This window comes from Temnothorax longispinosus, chromosome 6 (assembly GCF_030848805.1).
Source record: "Temnothorax longispinosus isolate EJ_2023e chromosome 6, Tlon_JGU_v1, whole genome shotgun sequence".
In the NCBI taxonomy this organism is placed as follows: domain Eukaryota; kingdom Metazoa; phylum Arthropoda; class Insecta; order Hymenoptera; family Formicidae; genus Temnothorax; species Temnothorax longispinosus.
This window is the reverse complement of record NC_092363.1, coordinates 12,709,500-12,726,976: the sequence shown is the minus strand read 5'-3', so window position 1 is coordinate 12,726,976 and position 17,477 is coordinate 12,709,500. Positions and strand designations below refer to the sequence as shown.

General features: G+C 40.2%; 1 protein-coding gene across 4 annotated transcripts in view; it reads left to right on the top strand.

Moving 5' to 3' along the window:
- Positions 1-17,477, top strand: part of LOC139815139 (FHIP family protein AGAP011705) — a 197,076-nt gene that overhangs the window by 168,465 nt on the left and 11,134 nt on the right. For 3 of the 4 annotated variants that reach the window (XM_071781805.1, XM_071781806.1, XM_071781807.1), the window contains one exon: positions 11,348-17,230. The exons of the other annotated variant lie outside the window; for it this stretch is intronic. In XM_071781805.1, coding sequence (XP_071637906.1) covers positions 11,348-11,507 — 160 coding nt within the window. In that variant the 3' untranslated portion in view covers positions 11,508-17,230. Of the gene's footprint in view, positions 1-11,347; positions 17,231-17,477 lie in introns of those variants that run through there. 4 annotated transcript variants of the gene reach the window in all.

Genomic DNA, 17,477 nt, shown 5'->3' with positions numbered 1-17,477 from the left:
GTAGAATTTCCTGGGGAGTGCTATAAGCTGTATAGTTTTTCGTTACCGATCTTTTTGGGAACCGGTATCTTTTTGGAAAAGATTTTTCCAATTTTTTAGGAAATAATTGAGTGAATCTTAAAGAACTGTATACGAGGGAGAGGGAGAGGGAGAGGGAGCAGGAGAGGGAGAGGAAGAGGGAGAGGGAGAAAGAGAGGGAAAGGGAGAGAGGAAGGGAGGGAGGGGGAGAGAGAGAGAGAGAGAGAGAGAGAGAGAGAGAGAGAGAGAGAGGGAGGGAGGAGAGGAGAGAGAGAGGAGAGAGAGAGAGAGAGAGAGAGGGAGGGAGGGAGGGAGGGAGGGAGAGAGAGAGAGAGGGGGAGGGAGGGGAAGGGAGAGGGGGAGAGAGGGAGAGAGGGGGAGGGAGGGGGAGGGAGAGGGGGAGAGAGGGAGAGAGGGAGAGGGAGAAAGAGAGAGTTTGAGTTTGAGTTTGAGTTTGTTTATTATGCCATAGTCAAGACTTTAGGCAAATGATGAAAAATACAATGATATACATGAAGTAAACAAGAGTAAAGTAAAAACAAAAATTGGAAAAAGTAAGAACTAAAAAGATACAGTACAGATGAGATAATTATAATAAAGCAGTGAGCAAAAGGGGAAACAATGAAGATAATAATGACTATATTGCAAAAAGTAATAATGTTGTTTCCACCTCAGCAAACGCTTCAGAACCAAATTTTGTTGACAGTATTAATAACTGAAATAATGCTGAAGAAAAAAAATCAACAGAATTCGGTCGTGCTCTCTTTCTAACAACAATCGCAGAAAAATGACATTGATACTTAAAACTAGTTAAGACGTTAATGTAGCGACGATTAATGTACAGTGACTAGGAAGGTTTAGACTAGATGTACTTACATCTATCACGCACCAGCGCTACATCATACATAAACATTAGATAGCCCCAAGGTAGAACCTCAACCAGAACCGAGTTCAAGTGAAAATAGATAGCTATTGAGCTTCTGCATAAATTCATTTAGAGACGAAGACGACACCACCTCGGTAGGAAGCGAATTCCATAAGTAAATACCCGCTAGGTGAAAGGACTGGTGGTAAGTCTCAGTTCTGTGAATGGGAATTTGGAAAGTACTAGGCAGTGCCAGCCGTGACGATCGTCTAATCGAGAGATCGGCTCTGACAAAGATCTCAGAGAGGTAGCTAGGAGACATACCATAATGTATCTTGAACATTTCGATGCCAAGGAAATAGAGACGTCGATTTCTAACAGACAGCCACCCTAATTGGTGACGGTAAGGAGTGATATGTTCGTCTCGACTCAAGTTAAAGATAAACCGAATCGTACAATTGATAAGCCTCTGCAGTTTTGTGTTAAGCTCATCAGTAACATCGTTATAAACAAGAGAGCAGTAGTCTAACAGAGGCCAAATCAATGCAGACACGAGTTTTACACGCAATTGTAATGATAAGGAGTTTTTGTGAAACTTAAGCTTGTGCAGCGTGAAGTGTACCCGCTTAGAAATATGAGCGACGTGGCCATTCTGTTGTAATAAGGGCTTTCTTCTTAGGCAGAGTACGACAGTACGTTTTATTAGATAAACGTATATTTCAATAACCGTTACAAAAACGTGCCGTGTGCCGCTGTAGAAAAGACTCGAATGAAAGTGTAACGAACGCAGAGAGTACCAACAGATATAATAATTTAGCGCGCGCAGACCGACAACTTAGTGATAAAATAATAGTGTAATAGGTAGCACTAGGTGTGCACGCATGGTGAGAAAAACATAAAACTAGAAACGATAGATGGCGTTAAGATTACATACTAGTTACAACACTCCCCCTTAATCGAAGGACATCTATTGTTATACAAAACTACAAAACTTAAATCTTATGTTCTTTGGTGGAAAAAGGTTGCAAAAAAAATATATTCTTGAAATCAAAAAGCATGTTAATACATTTAACACCTATACTTTATGTAGCATTCCTCATTCCTATACCTTTCAAACAATTTTGGTGTTTAAGGCGTCCAAGACCTTTAGTAAGCACATCAGCTATCATATCTTCCGTACACATGTACTTGATATCAATATTACCCTCTTGTACCTGCTCTCTAATAAAATGATACTTTGGCTTAATGTGCTTGACTCGTTTGTGAAACACGGGGTTATGAGCCAATCTTTGTGCACTTTGATTGTCATTGTAAATAAGAATAGTCTTCTTTTCTTTCAACAATTCTGTGAAGAATCCTTGCAGATGAACTGCTTCCTTAGCTGCTTCCGACATAGCCACATATTCAGATTCCGTTGATGACATTGAAGTACATCTTTGTTTTCTACTTTCCCAGGAGATCGGTCCACCTCCATATTTGAACACGTAGCCCGTATACGACTTCCCTTCTTCTTGATCATTTGCATAATCCGCATCTACAAATCCTACTATATCTTCTCCTGTAGGTTTAAACATTATACCTAAGTTCTTGGTATTATTTAAGTAACGAAGTACTCTCTTCAGCATTTTCCATTTCATTTCAGTATGTTCAACATTGTATTGACTGAGGAAACTCACTATAAAAGCGAGATCTGGTCTGGTGTTTACCGCCAGGTACATAAGCGATCCTATAACATTTTGATAAGGAACATCTGTAATCTTCTTACTGGTATCTTCAGCTCCTTTCATGCCAAGATCGACTGGAGTTGCAACTGGTTTGCTTTCAATCATTCCGAACTTCTTTAGAATCTCCGTTATGTACTGCTTCTGATGAATGAATACTTCGCCTGTCTTCTTATTCCGTTCGATCGAGAGTCCTAAAAAATGTTTGGCCTCACCTAAGTCTTTTATTTTAAACTTACTCTTAAGTTGGTTCTTCAATTTTAACTTTTCTTTTGAATCATTTGAAACGATGAAGAAGTCATCTACATAGACTCCCACTATTAATATCTTGTCTCCAATAACTTTGAAATATACACAAGGTTCATGACTTGACTGCTTGTATCCAAATTCTTGTAACACAGCGTGAACCTTTTTGTTCCATGAACGTGAAGCTTGCTTTAAACCATAGATGGATTTGGTGAGTAAACATACTTTGTCCTCTTGTCCTGATACCTTAAATCCTTCTGGTTGCTCCATGTATATTTGTTCTTCCAACTCTCCATTTAAAAAAGCTGTATCCACATCAAGATGATCCATGTCCATTCCACGTTCAACGGCTAATGCAATTAAGGAACGTAATGTAGAACTTCTAACTACGGGGGAAAAAGTTTCTTCATAGTCAATCCCCATGACTTGATTGAAACCTTTCGCTACTAGACGTGCTTTATATCTACTAATTTCTCCTTCTTCATTCCTTTTAATTTTATATATCCACTTGCAAGGAATTACTTTTTGATTTTTAGGTCTATCAACCAAAGTCCACGTCTTGTTATCTTTTAGTGACTGGATCTCTTGTTCCATTGCCAACTTCCATTCATCTTTATCTGTTCTCTCCATAGCTTCTTTTACGGATAGTGGTTCTTCATTAACGATACACGTAGTCTCATACAGCACGTAGTCGGGGAACTCTTTCTTCTTACGCTCTCTATTTGGATATCTTCTCTCTTGATTATCCGAGTTGTCATCTTGATCCGGTTGATCCTCTTCTTGTACGTCGCTATTTATAGACTGAAAAGAGTCATCACTTTCAATTTCTGAGACTAATTCTTCTTGTGCGATTTCTTCTTGTGCAATTTCTTCTTGTGCAATTTCTTCTTCAGGATATGCGGACACCAGTTGATTTAAAGAAACTACAGATTCAGTTGATTGGTCTGTACTTTGAAACCTATCTTCTAAGAAAACAACATCTCTTGATTCAATCAGCTTCTTAGGATAGCTTGGGTCTCTTAGTCGGTATGCCGTGGGATTTTGTGAGTATCCAACAAAGATCCACTCCTTGCTTTTAGCATCCAACTTCTTCCTTTCTTGTTTAGGAACATGAGCATACACTCGACATCCAAAAACCTTTAGATGACTGAGGTCAGGTCGTTCACCCGTCCATACTTCTTCTGGGGTTTTACCAACTATTGACCTATGAGGGGACCTATTCTTCAAGTAAATCGCTGTCCTACACGCATCTGACCAATAACCTTTAGGTAGTTTTGCATCTTGAAGCAGACATCTAGTTTTCTCAATAACAGAGCGGTTGGTTCTCTCAGCAATTCCATTCTGCTGGGGCGAGTAAGGTACAGTCGTCTCATGCTTGATGCCTTGTTCTGTTAAGTACTTTTGAAAATTCTCATTTACATATTCGGTGCCGTTATCAGATCTGAGCGCCTTAATTTTTAGTCCTGATTGATTTTCAACAAAAGCTTTAAATTCGATAAACTTGGCTAAAACTTCCGTTTTTGATTTCAAAATATAACCAAATATTTTTCTCGAATAGTCGTCCACGAAGATAAGCAAATACCTTTTTCCATCAATAGATTCTATACTCATTGGACCGCATACATCCGAATGAATTAATTCTAATTTTGTAGTAGCTCGCTTATAATCAATCTTCTTAAATGGACATCTAGCTTGTTTTCCTTCAAGACAACTAACGCAGGTCTTATTACTATCTCCTGTAAATTTTACACCTGTAACTAAACCATTTTGCATTAATTTCATTCCATATCGACATAAATGTCCTAATCTCTTATGCCAAAGATCTGCAGTAGAATTAGTTACAGTAGTATATGCACTTAAAGATCTATTAAAATCTAACCTATACATTCCTTTGTCATTAAACGCTGTTAATACCACATCTCCAGATATCTCACAATTTTCTGTACGATATATCTTACATCCTTGTTCATTAAAAACAAAAGTAAAGCCTTTTTTAACTGTCTGACTTACAGATAACAAATTAGTATTTAAGTTAGGAACATGTACTACATTAGTTATTCCAGTAATACCTTCAATATTCTCAATTGGAAAGAAACCTACACCATTACTACGTAATTTTTCATTATTCGCTACTGTAATTTCTATGCCATTACATACGTCTTCGCGAAAGTTCTCTAGCCAATGTTTTTGACATGACATCTGAGCAGTTGACGCAGAATCCACGTACCACGCATCAGGATTTGGTTTATGTGAATTACTTTCCATAGCAGCTTCTTCTTTCATCTCAGACCGCTGGGTGAGTAGAGCAACTTCCTCTCGATTAACTGAAGTTCCGGAAGAGCCTGGGGTTACCATCATCGTGAGCAGTGCGTAGTCTTTCTTCTTATCCGTGGGTGATGTTTGTTCTTTCTTCGGGCAATCTGGACTTTTCTTCGGACAATCTGGACTTTTATGTCCTGGTTGTTGACATGTGTAACAAGTAACAGGCTTCTTTTTATTATTGCCTTTCTTTAAATTTGTTGGCTTATTTTTTGCATTCGACGGCAGTTTCTTCTTGTTGAAATGCGTTTTCAATGCTAGAGCCGATTCATTCGCAGCTGGTTCACCTTCCTTTTTAGCAGCTTCGTTTAGAAGTCTAGATTTAACATCTGCTGCACTAATCTGTCTATTGGAGTTTTCTAGTGCCATTACCAGGGGATCATATTTTGATGGAAGTCCACCCAGTAGAATCGCGCCAACAGTTTCATCATCTATCTCTTTTCCTATTTCAGCTAACTGTTGTACAGTCGACATAACCTCTGCTATATAGGCATCCATGGTATCGAAGTCGTCACGCTGTAGACGATAAAGTCTTCGCTGCAGATTTAAGCGTCGTCCAAGGCCATTGTCTTCGTATGCTTGCCTGAGACATTCCCACATACATCTTGCTGTGATGCACGTTCTTACATGAACTATAGCAGTGTCGTCGAGTGTCAGCGACATAGCGGCAAGGGCCATCCCATCCTTCTCAGCCTTAAACTCTTCTCCGGTTGCGTCTCCTTCAGGATATCCAGTGACAGCATGCCATAATTTTTCATGCATTAGATAAGCCTTCATCTTGAACTTCCACGTAGAATATCCTTCTCGACCAGAAAGTGACTTAATCGAAGCCGGTGGCAATACGCTTCGCGAGTCTCGTGAATCTCGTGATGTCGATGCATCGGTCGGCATTGTGAATTTTCTTTTTTTTAACAATTCACTAAGTCACAGGAACGGCTTTCTTCTTACTGAATACGCCCTGGGCCCATAACCTGTTGTAATAAGGGCTTTCTTCTTAGGCAGAGTACGACAGTACGTTTTATTAGATAAACGTATATTTCAATAACCGTTACAAAAACGTGCCGTGTGCCGCTGTAGAAAAGACTCGAATGAAAGTGTAACGAACGCAGAGAGTACCAACAGATATAATAATTTAGCGCGCGCAGACCGACAACTTAGTGATAAAATAATAGTGTAATAGGTAGCACTAGGTGTGCACGCATGGTGAGAAAAACATAAAACTAGAAACGATAGATGGCGTTAAGATTACATACTAGTTACAACACATTCCAAGATAGATCGGAGCTCATAATGACACCCAGATTCCGAGCCTGAGAGACAAACGGGATAGAGGTACCACTGACAGAGATGAGAGGTAAATCGTGTAGATCAATTTGGTCGACGTAACGCTTGCTACCGAATATTAATACTTTGGATTTCTTAAGATTGAGAGACAATCCATTTGTGGTCGCATATTCAGAGATGACTCCGACATCATGGGCCACCAACTGCAAAGCAACATTCAACTGACTAAAGAGACACTTACGGTAAATCTGAGTGTCGTCAGCAAAAATCAAGCGTTGGGTAAATCTAAGAAACGCACCAATGTCATTAATGAAAAGGGAAAAGAGGAGCGGTCCCAATACTGATCCCTGAGGCACGCCAGAGGTGATGGATAGCCACTCGGAGAATTCACCAACCAGATCAACGACCGCCTGAGAGCGACCAGTGAGGTACGAAAAAATTAATTTGAGGGCAGGATCAGAAAACCCTAGTTTCCTCAGTTTAGACAGAAGCAAAGGATGAGAGACAGTGTCAAAAGCCTTGCTGAAGTCAAAGAGGACAAGGATCAATACCTCACCTGCGTCAACGCCACTCTTAATATCGTGAGATAGTCTAAGAAGGGCAGACTGGGTAGAGTAACCCTTACGATAACCAGATTAACGGTCGTCGAGAATATGGTGCAAATTGATAAAATCAACGATTTGGCGGTGAAGGATTTTTTCAAACAGCTTGGAAAGTTCACACAAGTTGGCAATAGGTCTCGTTTCAGAGAGGGAGAGAGAGAAAGAGAGAGAGACTATTTGCGTGTCTTAATACACATGTCCTCCGGGGCGAGGCCCGGGTAACCAGCTAGTTGTATATATTTTTAAAAAAATTTTTTAATATGCATATTCTTTTAAATTACAAAAAATGTAAAAAATACTACAAGTACAGTAAAAATAAAATAATAATGCTAAAACTGAAATATGTAGGTATAAATAAGATCTAATTAATATTTATTGCTTTACTCTAAATTCAATCTAAATTCAAATCAATTTCAATCTGACAATCCAAATCAAAATTAATAATGAGAAAGAAACCACAATAAAACCAAATACTTCTCTGAAATATTTTTGAACAAGATTAATATTACTTTTTTTACCTTTTTATAACATTAAATAAGAGATTTATAATACCATAGGATTATTAAACAAATAAACTACTAATAAATTATTAATTATTAATAGATAAAATCCATATTTTTAATGTAAAAAACATAACTTTAGATTAGATTATGACATTAGAGCTTATACAGTTGAATCTTCTCATTGTATTCGCTCGCTCGCTCTCTCCCTCTCTTTAATATGGACTAGATCAGAGAGAAACCTGAGAGAGGCCATCCCGGCATTTTTCGTCAATTTTTCTGTGTCACATTTTCCGACGCGCCGCCTGAGAAAGTGCGTATCAACTACGTCGTTTCGCTCGGTAACCGCACATGGTTTGCGTCCGTGCTAATGGTTCGTGTCCGAACTAGCCAGTTAGAGGGGATATGCTGCGGCCGCGGCGCACGGTGGAGCCGTTTGCGCGAATCGCGGAAAAAATTATGTTACTTGTAAAATATGCAATGAATGATCATAGAACCTTTCAATGTTGACTTATAAAAATTGCAAAAGTGTATATTTATTAAAAATTAATGATAGGAACAAGTATTTGATTGAAATTAAATAAAAATTCAATTTACATTTAATTTACGTATAAGAGCAAAGTAATTCTTGCGTCAATCATCGCTTAAGTCTAAATTTTTTTGATGTGGTTTACTTCTTAAACTAGTTATTAACGGATCGGATGACACGAGCATCATATGCATAACATCTTCATTTGTAAACAGACGGCTACATTTTCTACTATGATTAAGTCGATATCGTTTATAGTCCTTATTTCTTGCCTCTTGAGCTTCTTCCGAGAATGTCCCAACAGGTAATGCTGCATTTTCCGAGGCATTTTCTATAATTTCCTTACCGTGAAGAAGAATTTTATGAACGGTAATTGGCATAAAGTACCAAGAATATTTTTCAATAAATATTTCCGCTGCCTTGTACGCATAAGAACCGAATTTTTCTGAATTTATTTCTTCACCACAATTAATCGTTTGTAATATTGTGGAAAATCTTCTGATCAATTTCTCGTCAACTCCAGTTATTTCTGCTGTGATTTTTGGATCAGCAAAAAAATCGTCGAGAAGTATTTCCGTCATTAGATGATCCGGAACCTTGTTTAACGATGTCTACCCTCAGTCCAAGTTTATTATAAAAAGCGTCTTTTGTATTCTTTTTTTGTTTCTTCTTTTTTTAACGCGTGTTTCTGGCGTTGTTGACCACTTATTCTTGAAAGACAAATTGTAGGCAATATGTAATATACATTCCATGAATTTGATTCGTGCGTGCAAGGGTGACATTCCTAATTTGAGTGCTTCTTTTCTTTGTTAGACCTTTTATTAATTTCTGTTAAGTTGTTTATTTGAGATGGTTTGGAACCGCAAATGAACCACGAAGATGATGAAGGCGTGTGGGTTACAGCTTGAGCTACCTTACCGTCTATCATCGTAAATATCATTTGATGATTTATTTTGAATGTGGTTCCGAACTTTTCTATTTCTGTTTCTCGTAATTGAGCAATTTCGTCATCCATACGTTGCTTTTCACTTTTTATTTTTTCAGCAGTTTTTCTTGTGTATTCAAATTGTATTGCTCTGCAATATCTCGTTGAAAAAGGTCGATCATTATTCCAAATAATAATATTTTTATCGTAAAATGAAGTAAGACGTATAAGGGCATCATCTGTGACTAATTCTTGATAGGAGATGGAAAAGCTTTTCATGTCTTGAAAGGAGAAAGGAACGCAACGGATAATTGTTGTTTCGAGTGCATTGTTGCTGCAAAAGTCTTTTATAACAATTGGCACTAACTAGTCACAGATGGTGCCCTTACGTCTTACTTCATTTTACGATAAAAATATTATTTTTTGGAATAATGATCGACCTTTTTCAACGAGATATTGCAGAGCAATACAATTTGAATACACAAGAAAAACTGCTGAAAAAATAAAAAGTGAAAAGCAACGTATGAATGACGAAATTGCTCAATTACGAGAAACAGAAATAGAAAAGTTCGGAACCACATTCAAAATAAATCATCAAATGATATTTACGATGATAGATGGTAAGGTAGCTCAAGCTGTAACCCACACGCCTTCATCATCTTCGTGGTTCATTTGCGGTTCCAAACCATCTCAAATAAACAACTTAACAGAAATTAATAAAAGGTCTAACAAAGAAAAGAAGCACTCAAATTAGGAATGTCACCCTTGCACGCACGAATCAAATTCATGGAATGTATATTACATATTGCCTACAATTTGTCTTTCAAGAATAAGTGGTCAACAACGCCAGAAACACGCGTTAAAAAAGAAGAAACAAAAAAAAGAATACAAAAGACGCTTTTTATAATAAACTTGGACTGAGGGTAGACATCGTTAAACAAGGTTCCGGATCATCTAATGACGGAAATACTTCTCGACGATTTTTTGCTGATCCAAAAATCACAGCAGAAATAACTGGAGTTGACGAGAAATTGATCAGAAGATTTTCCACAATATTACAAACGATTAATTGTGGTGAAGAAATAAATTCAGAAAAATTCGGTTCTTATGCAGCGGTACAAGGCAGCGGTACAAGGCAGCGGAAATATTTATTGAAAAATATTCTTGGTACTTTATGCCAATTACCGTTCATAAAATTCTTCTTCACGGTAAGGAAATTATAGAAAATGCCTCGGAAAATGCAGCGTTACCTGTTTGGGACATTATTGGAAGAAGCTCAAGAGGCAAGAAATAATTAAGGACTATAAACGATATCGACTTAATCATAGTAGAAAATGTAGCCGTCTGTTTACAAATGAAGATGTTATGCATATGATGCTCGTGTCATCCGATCCGTTAATAACTAGTTTAAGAAGTAAACCACATCAAAAAAATTTAGACTTAAGCGATGATCGACGCAAGAATTACTTTGCTCTTATACGTAAATTAAATGTAAATTGAATTTTTATTTAATTTCAATCAAATACTTGTTCCTATCATTAATTTTTAATAAATATACACTTTTGCAATTTTTATAAGTCAACATTGAAAGGTTCTATGATCATTCATTGCATATCTTACAAGTAACATAATTTTTTCCGCGATTCGCGCAAACGACTCCACTGTGCGCCGCGGCCGCAGCATATCCCCTCTAACTGGCTAGTTCGGACACGAACCATTAGCACGGACGCAAACCATGTGCGGTTACCGAGCGAAACGACGTAGTTGATACGCACTTTCTCAGGCGGCGCGTCGGAAAATGTGACACAGAAAAATTGACGAAAAATGCCGGGATGGCCTCTCTCAGGTTTCTCTCTGACTAGATTATAGCGCGCGCTTCGCGCGCGCCTTGTGATGTTTTTTATGTGTTATTATCTGTGCAAAAAACATTTGTACACTCAATTAATCGATTGAATCGAGACGACCAATCACGTTCGCAATAACACGGTAACAATTGCAAACGCGATTCAGCCAGGGTTTCGTACCGCTTTTATAAGAGGATCTATATGACTATATATATTTACATTAATTAAAATATATATATTTTTGTATATATTTAAAATATTAACAGATTTTAAAGTGAGACTGTGTATACTATTAAACGTTAACGAATAATGATTTGAAAAAATATTTATTTATTTTTACATAAAATAGATTTATACAATTGTTCGGTTTAGATTTTATTTTATCTCAATATGCAATAAGAATTTTATTCCAATACAAATGCTTGAAAATCGATATGCAATATATAGATGTATGCTATTGATTAGGCTTTAAACATAATCTTCTTTTTTAACAGATATACAAAAACTTCGTGGGAATCGCCAACTGAAGTGACCCCAGTACAAAATGTTGTACTATGTGCTGTTATATTAGATGAATGGCTTAAAGAGCTCGCAGCGATCACTCAGGAGCATGCCATTATGTCCCTTACAGATAAAAATAGATTTAAATCTTAACATGAGAATTTATAAGAATATAAAACTGACAAGAGAATATTTGAAAGTATCCTACTCCGCTTATACACGCAATTCAAATGTAAAAAAATAAGAGGCATGTATTTTTTTTCAAACAATTTAATTGTACATAAAATGCTGAATTTAGCATATTTAAACGAAAGTGGTGAGATATATGAGACGAGCGTGGCCTAGTAGACAGCGCACTGGTTTATTGAACCGAAGTCCCGGGTTCGATTCCCGGTAGAGCCAAAAATTATATTCGCTCGTTCTCCTCTCGGAAGGCAATGGCAAACCACCGAGAGTATGTCTTGCCAAGAAAGCTTCTCTAAAAAAGTATAGTTGTGCAAAAACGCGTTGATTGAACATAATTTTATCTATATTCGTGTTCAGGCCCGTATTCTAAATAAAGACCCTTAAATATTATTGTGTCTCCGAATCTCAAAGTAAGTGATTCCAAAGAGTAATGCATGCTGAACACGAATCCAGTGAATTTCTTTTATTTTCATTGATTTCTAATATTTTATGAGCAACCAAACTTGAAACTTGTGTCTGGGGCGAAGTCGTCACCAAGCCATATCATGGAGGCTTTCGGCGAAAATCAAAGTCAAAGAAGCAGCAGTGGTCGGATTCCGGCGATGACTCGGATAATATGTGCTGCGTGTGCTCAGAGATGACAGAATAGAGCTGACCAGAAACGTGCGAGCATAGGACACATAAGTGTGTGCGCTTTTCTTGTAATTATTTTCCGCCATTGTGTTTTTAACCCTCAGGGTACAGACTATAAAAAAGTTACGTTCCGTATGGACATAGGTTAGCCTAGCCCGGCGACTTTGATTGACTGTATATATCGGGCTGTAATTTGTCAATTAAAACAAATTTTTTTTTTATTTCTTTTTGATTTTTTTTTTTATTTCTTTGGATCAGAAATTTTCTCAAAAATACAATGGCGTTGATAGATTTATTACATTACTTGTTTAAACAAAGATACATTTAAAAATGTAAACCATTCTCAAAAAATTTTCATAAAAATTCACTTTTTCTTTTAAATTGCATAACTTTATGAAAAAAAAAGATATCGACATTTTTTAAGTCGCGTTTGAAAGCTAAAAAGTTGTTCTTTGAAATGGCTGAATTCGTTTTTTGATCCATTCCAAAAAGTATATTTTTTTGAACTATGAAAATACCCGTTTTTTGCGACAGCGATATAACGTTACTTGCTTGATTTATCGTAATAACGCAAAAAAAAAATATCAAAGTAAAAATAGTTCTTTTGGATGTTGTTGATTAGTATAATATAAATAAATAACAAAAATTGAAATAATATTAACATGCATGCACGGATACGTTATACTGGTATCCTACAGAGCATCATTTTGAGGTTAAAATGCACAAAAGTATATTAAAAATAGTAAATCATACATACCAAAATACTAAAAAAAAAAAAAAAAAACTACTGCAGCAAATACTCGAAAAACACAAATTTTTTTTTTTTAACACGGATTTTGTAACGTTCCGTACGGACTGGGTGTAGACTACTCGAGTTCAATTTTCAAAATCGTATAACTTGAGCACCAAGCGTAGACTGACGCTGCCCCTTGGCGCTCACATAGTAGCTACCTCAAAGATTTCCCCCCCCCCCGGTACGGACCCCCACCATTCACTTCCTTTGAAATGGCGCTACTTTCAAAATTCGCTCGGGTTACGCTAACCCAGTGTGTACCCTGAGGGTTAATTAATGTTTCCATTTTTCTATTAAAAAATAATTAATAAAATGTATCCTATCATTTTTCATGATCAGAATTATGAATTTTCATTTAAAATTCAGTCCGAGAATGGAGTGACGACTCCGCCCCAGCAGTTTTGACATTTCAAATTTTGTACCTTTGTCGTTTTCACTCTATACCAGTTGAACAAAGCGACGTAGGCCAAAAATGTCCGTATAAATTTTGTAGCCAAGGGTTCACTCTTTACAACGGTATACTACATTTTACTAAAATTATTTGTTTTATTGTTAAAAATCGGCACCGAAAAAATAGTGATGACTTCGCCCCGGTCTCCCCTACATATATGTTTCAAAGTTTATATTTTATTTATTTCGCACGCTACAAAACTTTTTCTTCAAAATAGATAAGTATTGGCATTTTCTGTCACCGGGCGGAATCTTCTGCTTAATAATGTTGTGCATTATATATACATTTTGTCTTTTATTGCTTTTTCTTAACATATTATATTTTGCAATATGCGATAATTTGTAAAATTAAAGCAACCATTTAGTATAATTATAAATGATTGAATACTGATTTTTTGTTGAGATATTTTTCTGTGGCACATTTAATATATTGTAATGTTTTCTTCATACATAATCATACAGGGTGTAACAAAAAGATGAGGACAGATTGTGGTTTTTTTTCCCGGAGGGAGAAGAAAAAATGCCTCGCGCATTCCTGACCCCGGCTGTCAGATTATGTGGGGCTTGCACCCACTAAAAAACCTCTCCCCAACATGCAGCACGCCGGACATAGGTTACATCACATAGGAGACTCGAGGTATTACTTCACGAGATGTAACAGTCCTCACGCAGAGGCAACAGTAAGACGTAAACCGAAGACACAGGACACACGGTAGGTCATCTCAGGAGGGGTGTTTCCGCCCCCGGAAGAGGACGCACCCTAGTCGGGCGGCGAGATTGCGCGGCACCATTGACATGAGAGCCCCATGTCCTGCAATATCGAGGACCAACGCGTCCATCACCCGACCACCTCGGGACGCCCCTAGATGACCGCGGGCAATCATATCACTGAGGGTCCCCTTCATCGGCTGCGAGAACGTTCGTCCAGGGACATTCCCACCCCCCCCCCCCCACACACATACAGCAGCACACGCGCATGTGTGCGAATTAGACGAGACAGGGACCGCCTCTATCCGGAGAGGGGTTCCACACATAACTAACTAACCCACGAGTAAACTCGTTAGACTGGGGCATGCACCCACCCCGGGGTTTTTCCCGCTCCCGGAAAAGAACGCATCCTAGTCGGGCAGCGGAATCGCGCGGCACCAATGACATAAGGGCCCCTGTCCTGCAGTGTCGAGGACCAGCGCGTCCATTGCCCGACCACCTCAGAGGACCCTCATGATGATGACCACGGGCAGTCATATCATTGAGGGTCCTCTTCATCGGTTGCGAGAACGTTCGTCCAGGAGCATTTCCACCCCCCACACATGCAGCAGCACACGCACAGACGTGCACTAATTAATCAACCAATTAACCCACGAGTAAAGACTCGTTAAAACCAGGGCGTACGACCCACCACCATATGCGGGATCCTAAGACCCCCATCCCCAGCCACGCACACGCGGCGAGAGGCGACAATCGCCCCCCCCCCCCGCCGCCCACCCCAACCCCTAAGGGCAAGGGGAGAGAGGAGGGAGAGGGAACGCAGACTAAAGACGCCCCGAGAGAGCCCCGCCGCAGCCGAAGAGTTCCCAGGGGAAACGACCAACCGCGGACCGCAGCCACAACGGGACATCCGGAACTCGCTGCCTAGCAGCGGGTCCGGAGCCCCGCGAGCACAGCGGTGAGCGGCGGACCCCGGCCGGCCGACCCCCCAAGAAACCAACGGACCCCCACGACCAAGCCCCCGAGAGAGAACCATGATACGCAAAAACGCAACCTATAAAACTATAAAACTATAAAAGACTATAACTATAATGCGGGGCAATACAACAGCCCCAAGGCGGACCAACGCCGGCCGCCCCAGACCCCACCCACCCCTAGGAATCCGGGAGCGTCGCACGAGTCGACGCACCGAACCCCAGGAGGGGAGAGAATCCACACCGACCAGCGCCCGACCGCCCTAAAGGACCAAAAGAAAAAGCCCCGCCCGCACACAACAAACAATCCGCAGAAATATAAAACAATATCAATAAAAGCGGAGTCGCTACTTGTCCTCCATCGCATCCCCGGCGCCAGGTCCCACGGGGTCCAACAGTATCTGCTGCTGTTTTCTGCGCTCGTCCTCTTCTTTTCTTTGCAGTACTTTTTCGGCAAAGACCGAAAATGCCTTCCACGACTCCTTACTGAAACACATAGCTTCGACGACTTTGTCAAGTGCCAGGTTCTGGCCGATGACAGCAGTCAGCTCTCCCCTCTCAAGGCCCCAAGAGCCGCAAATGGCTAAAGTATGTTCTGAGGTTTCATCCTCTGCGTTACAGTACCGACAGACGGGTGTTTCCTCCTTCCCTATTTTGAAGAGGAAGGCCCTAAAACAACCGTGCCCCGTCAAGAATTGCGTTATCCTGAACGTTAAGAACCCGGTACGTCGGTCCAACCATCCCTCGAAGTTCGGGAGTATCGCTTCTCTGGTTCTTCGTCCCGCGAGACGCGGATTCCGGATGTGGTTCTTCCATTCCTCCCGCAGAGCCTCCCATTCGTGCTCCCGAACGGCAGCTGAGTACACTCTGTTAAATGTGCCCTCCTCTTTCATCCTCCTTAGACGCATATACGTGCGCTTCACATATTTCGCGTATAGATCTATCAATGGAATACGGGCAAGTAATGTAGCCGCCTCATACGAGACGGTACGATATGCTATTATCGTACGGGCGGCAGTCAACCGCAGTGCGCGTCTGAGGATCCGTTGTTTGTTTTTAGATGCGCAGAATTCTTCGCCCCAAATAGGAGCCGCGTAGAGCGCGATCGAAGTGTTTATCGTATAATATAACCTACGCTTGCCCTCCAAAGGACCTCTCAAGTTTGGAAGCAGCCCGTACAATGCCCTGTTGACCCTAGTGATCTTTTCCGCAACATATTTAATGTGCGTATTAAACGCCCAGTTCTTATCGATATATACGCCAAGGTACTTCATACTATATGAGATCTTAATCTCTCTTCCGCCGTAGACAAAGATGGAGTTTCGCGGACAGGAACCAAAAAAGACAGCTTCAGTTTTAGGCCACGAGATCTTTAGGCCCAGGTCGCTAATGTTAATCAGGAGTCTTTCAAGACATTCCGTAGCGAGAGAACACGCTGCGTCGAAATCACTCTCCACCACGACTAGGAGAGTGTCGTCTGCATAGCAGACGACATGACAGTCCTTGAATAGTCTCGTTCTTAAAACCCGGTCAAAACCAACATTCCACAAAGTGGGGCCCAACACCGAGCCCTGTGGAACCCCTCTGTTGACCGGTCTCGTATGCCTAGTACCATCCGGAGCAATATATCTCACCCTTCTACCTCTGAGGTAATCTTCCAAAATCCACCGCAAGTACGGAGGAACCCGCTTATTTCGAAGTGCCCCTCTAATGCTTGCATGTTTAATAGAGTTAAAGGCGTTCTCTATATCAAGGGATATTGCCAAGGCGACCCCGCCTTCCGCCCGGGCGGTTATTATATTTTTCACCAAGAAGAGGGCATCAACCGTTGATCGCGACCTTCTAAAACTAAATTGGTTCCCGGACAGGTCGTAAGTCGGGTTTTCACTAAAGTATGTATCGAGACGATGTACGATGACCCTCTCAAAGGTCTTGCCAACCTCATTTAAAAGACATATAGGCCTGGCTTTTGGAACTCGCCGGGAGGTGAGACGTCCCCCTTCGGTATTAGAACAAGATCCGCCAGTTTCCAGTTCGTGGGAAAAATTCCTACCCGCATATAGTGATTGTAAGCCAGAGCGAGCCGGTGGACCATACTCGAAGGAAGCTTATTCAATACGGTCGCTTTAAATCCATCAGGACCAGGCGCCGTCTTCGCATTTTTCTTCGCTCTAATTGCCTCTATGACTTCGTCCGCCATAATAGGGGTTCTTCCCTCCTCGCAATCGCCAAGATCTACCGGGATCAGTTCTCTACCCGGGGGAAAGAGCTTATTCAGCAATCGACTAAGAATGTCCGGTTCCAAGCTGACGCTAAGCGGTGTGGTGGGCTTACGCAGTTTGTCCATCACCAGCTTATACGGCAGACCCCAAGGGTCAT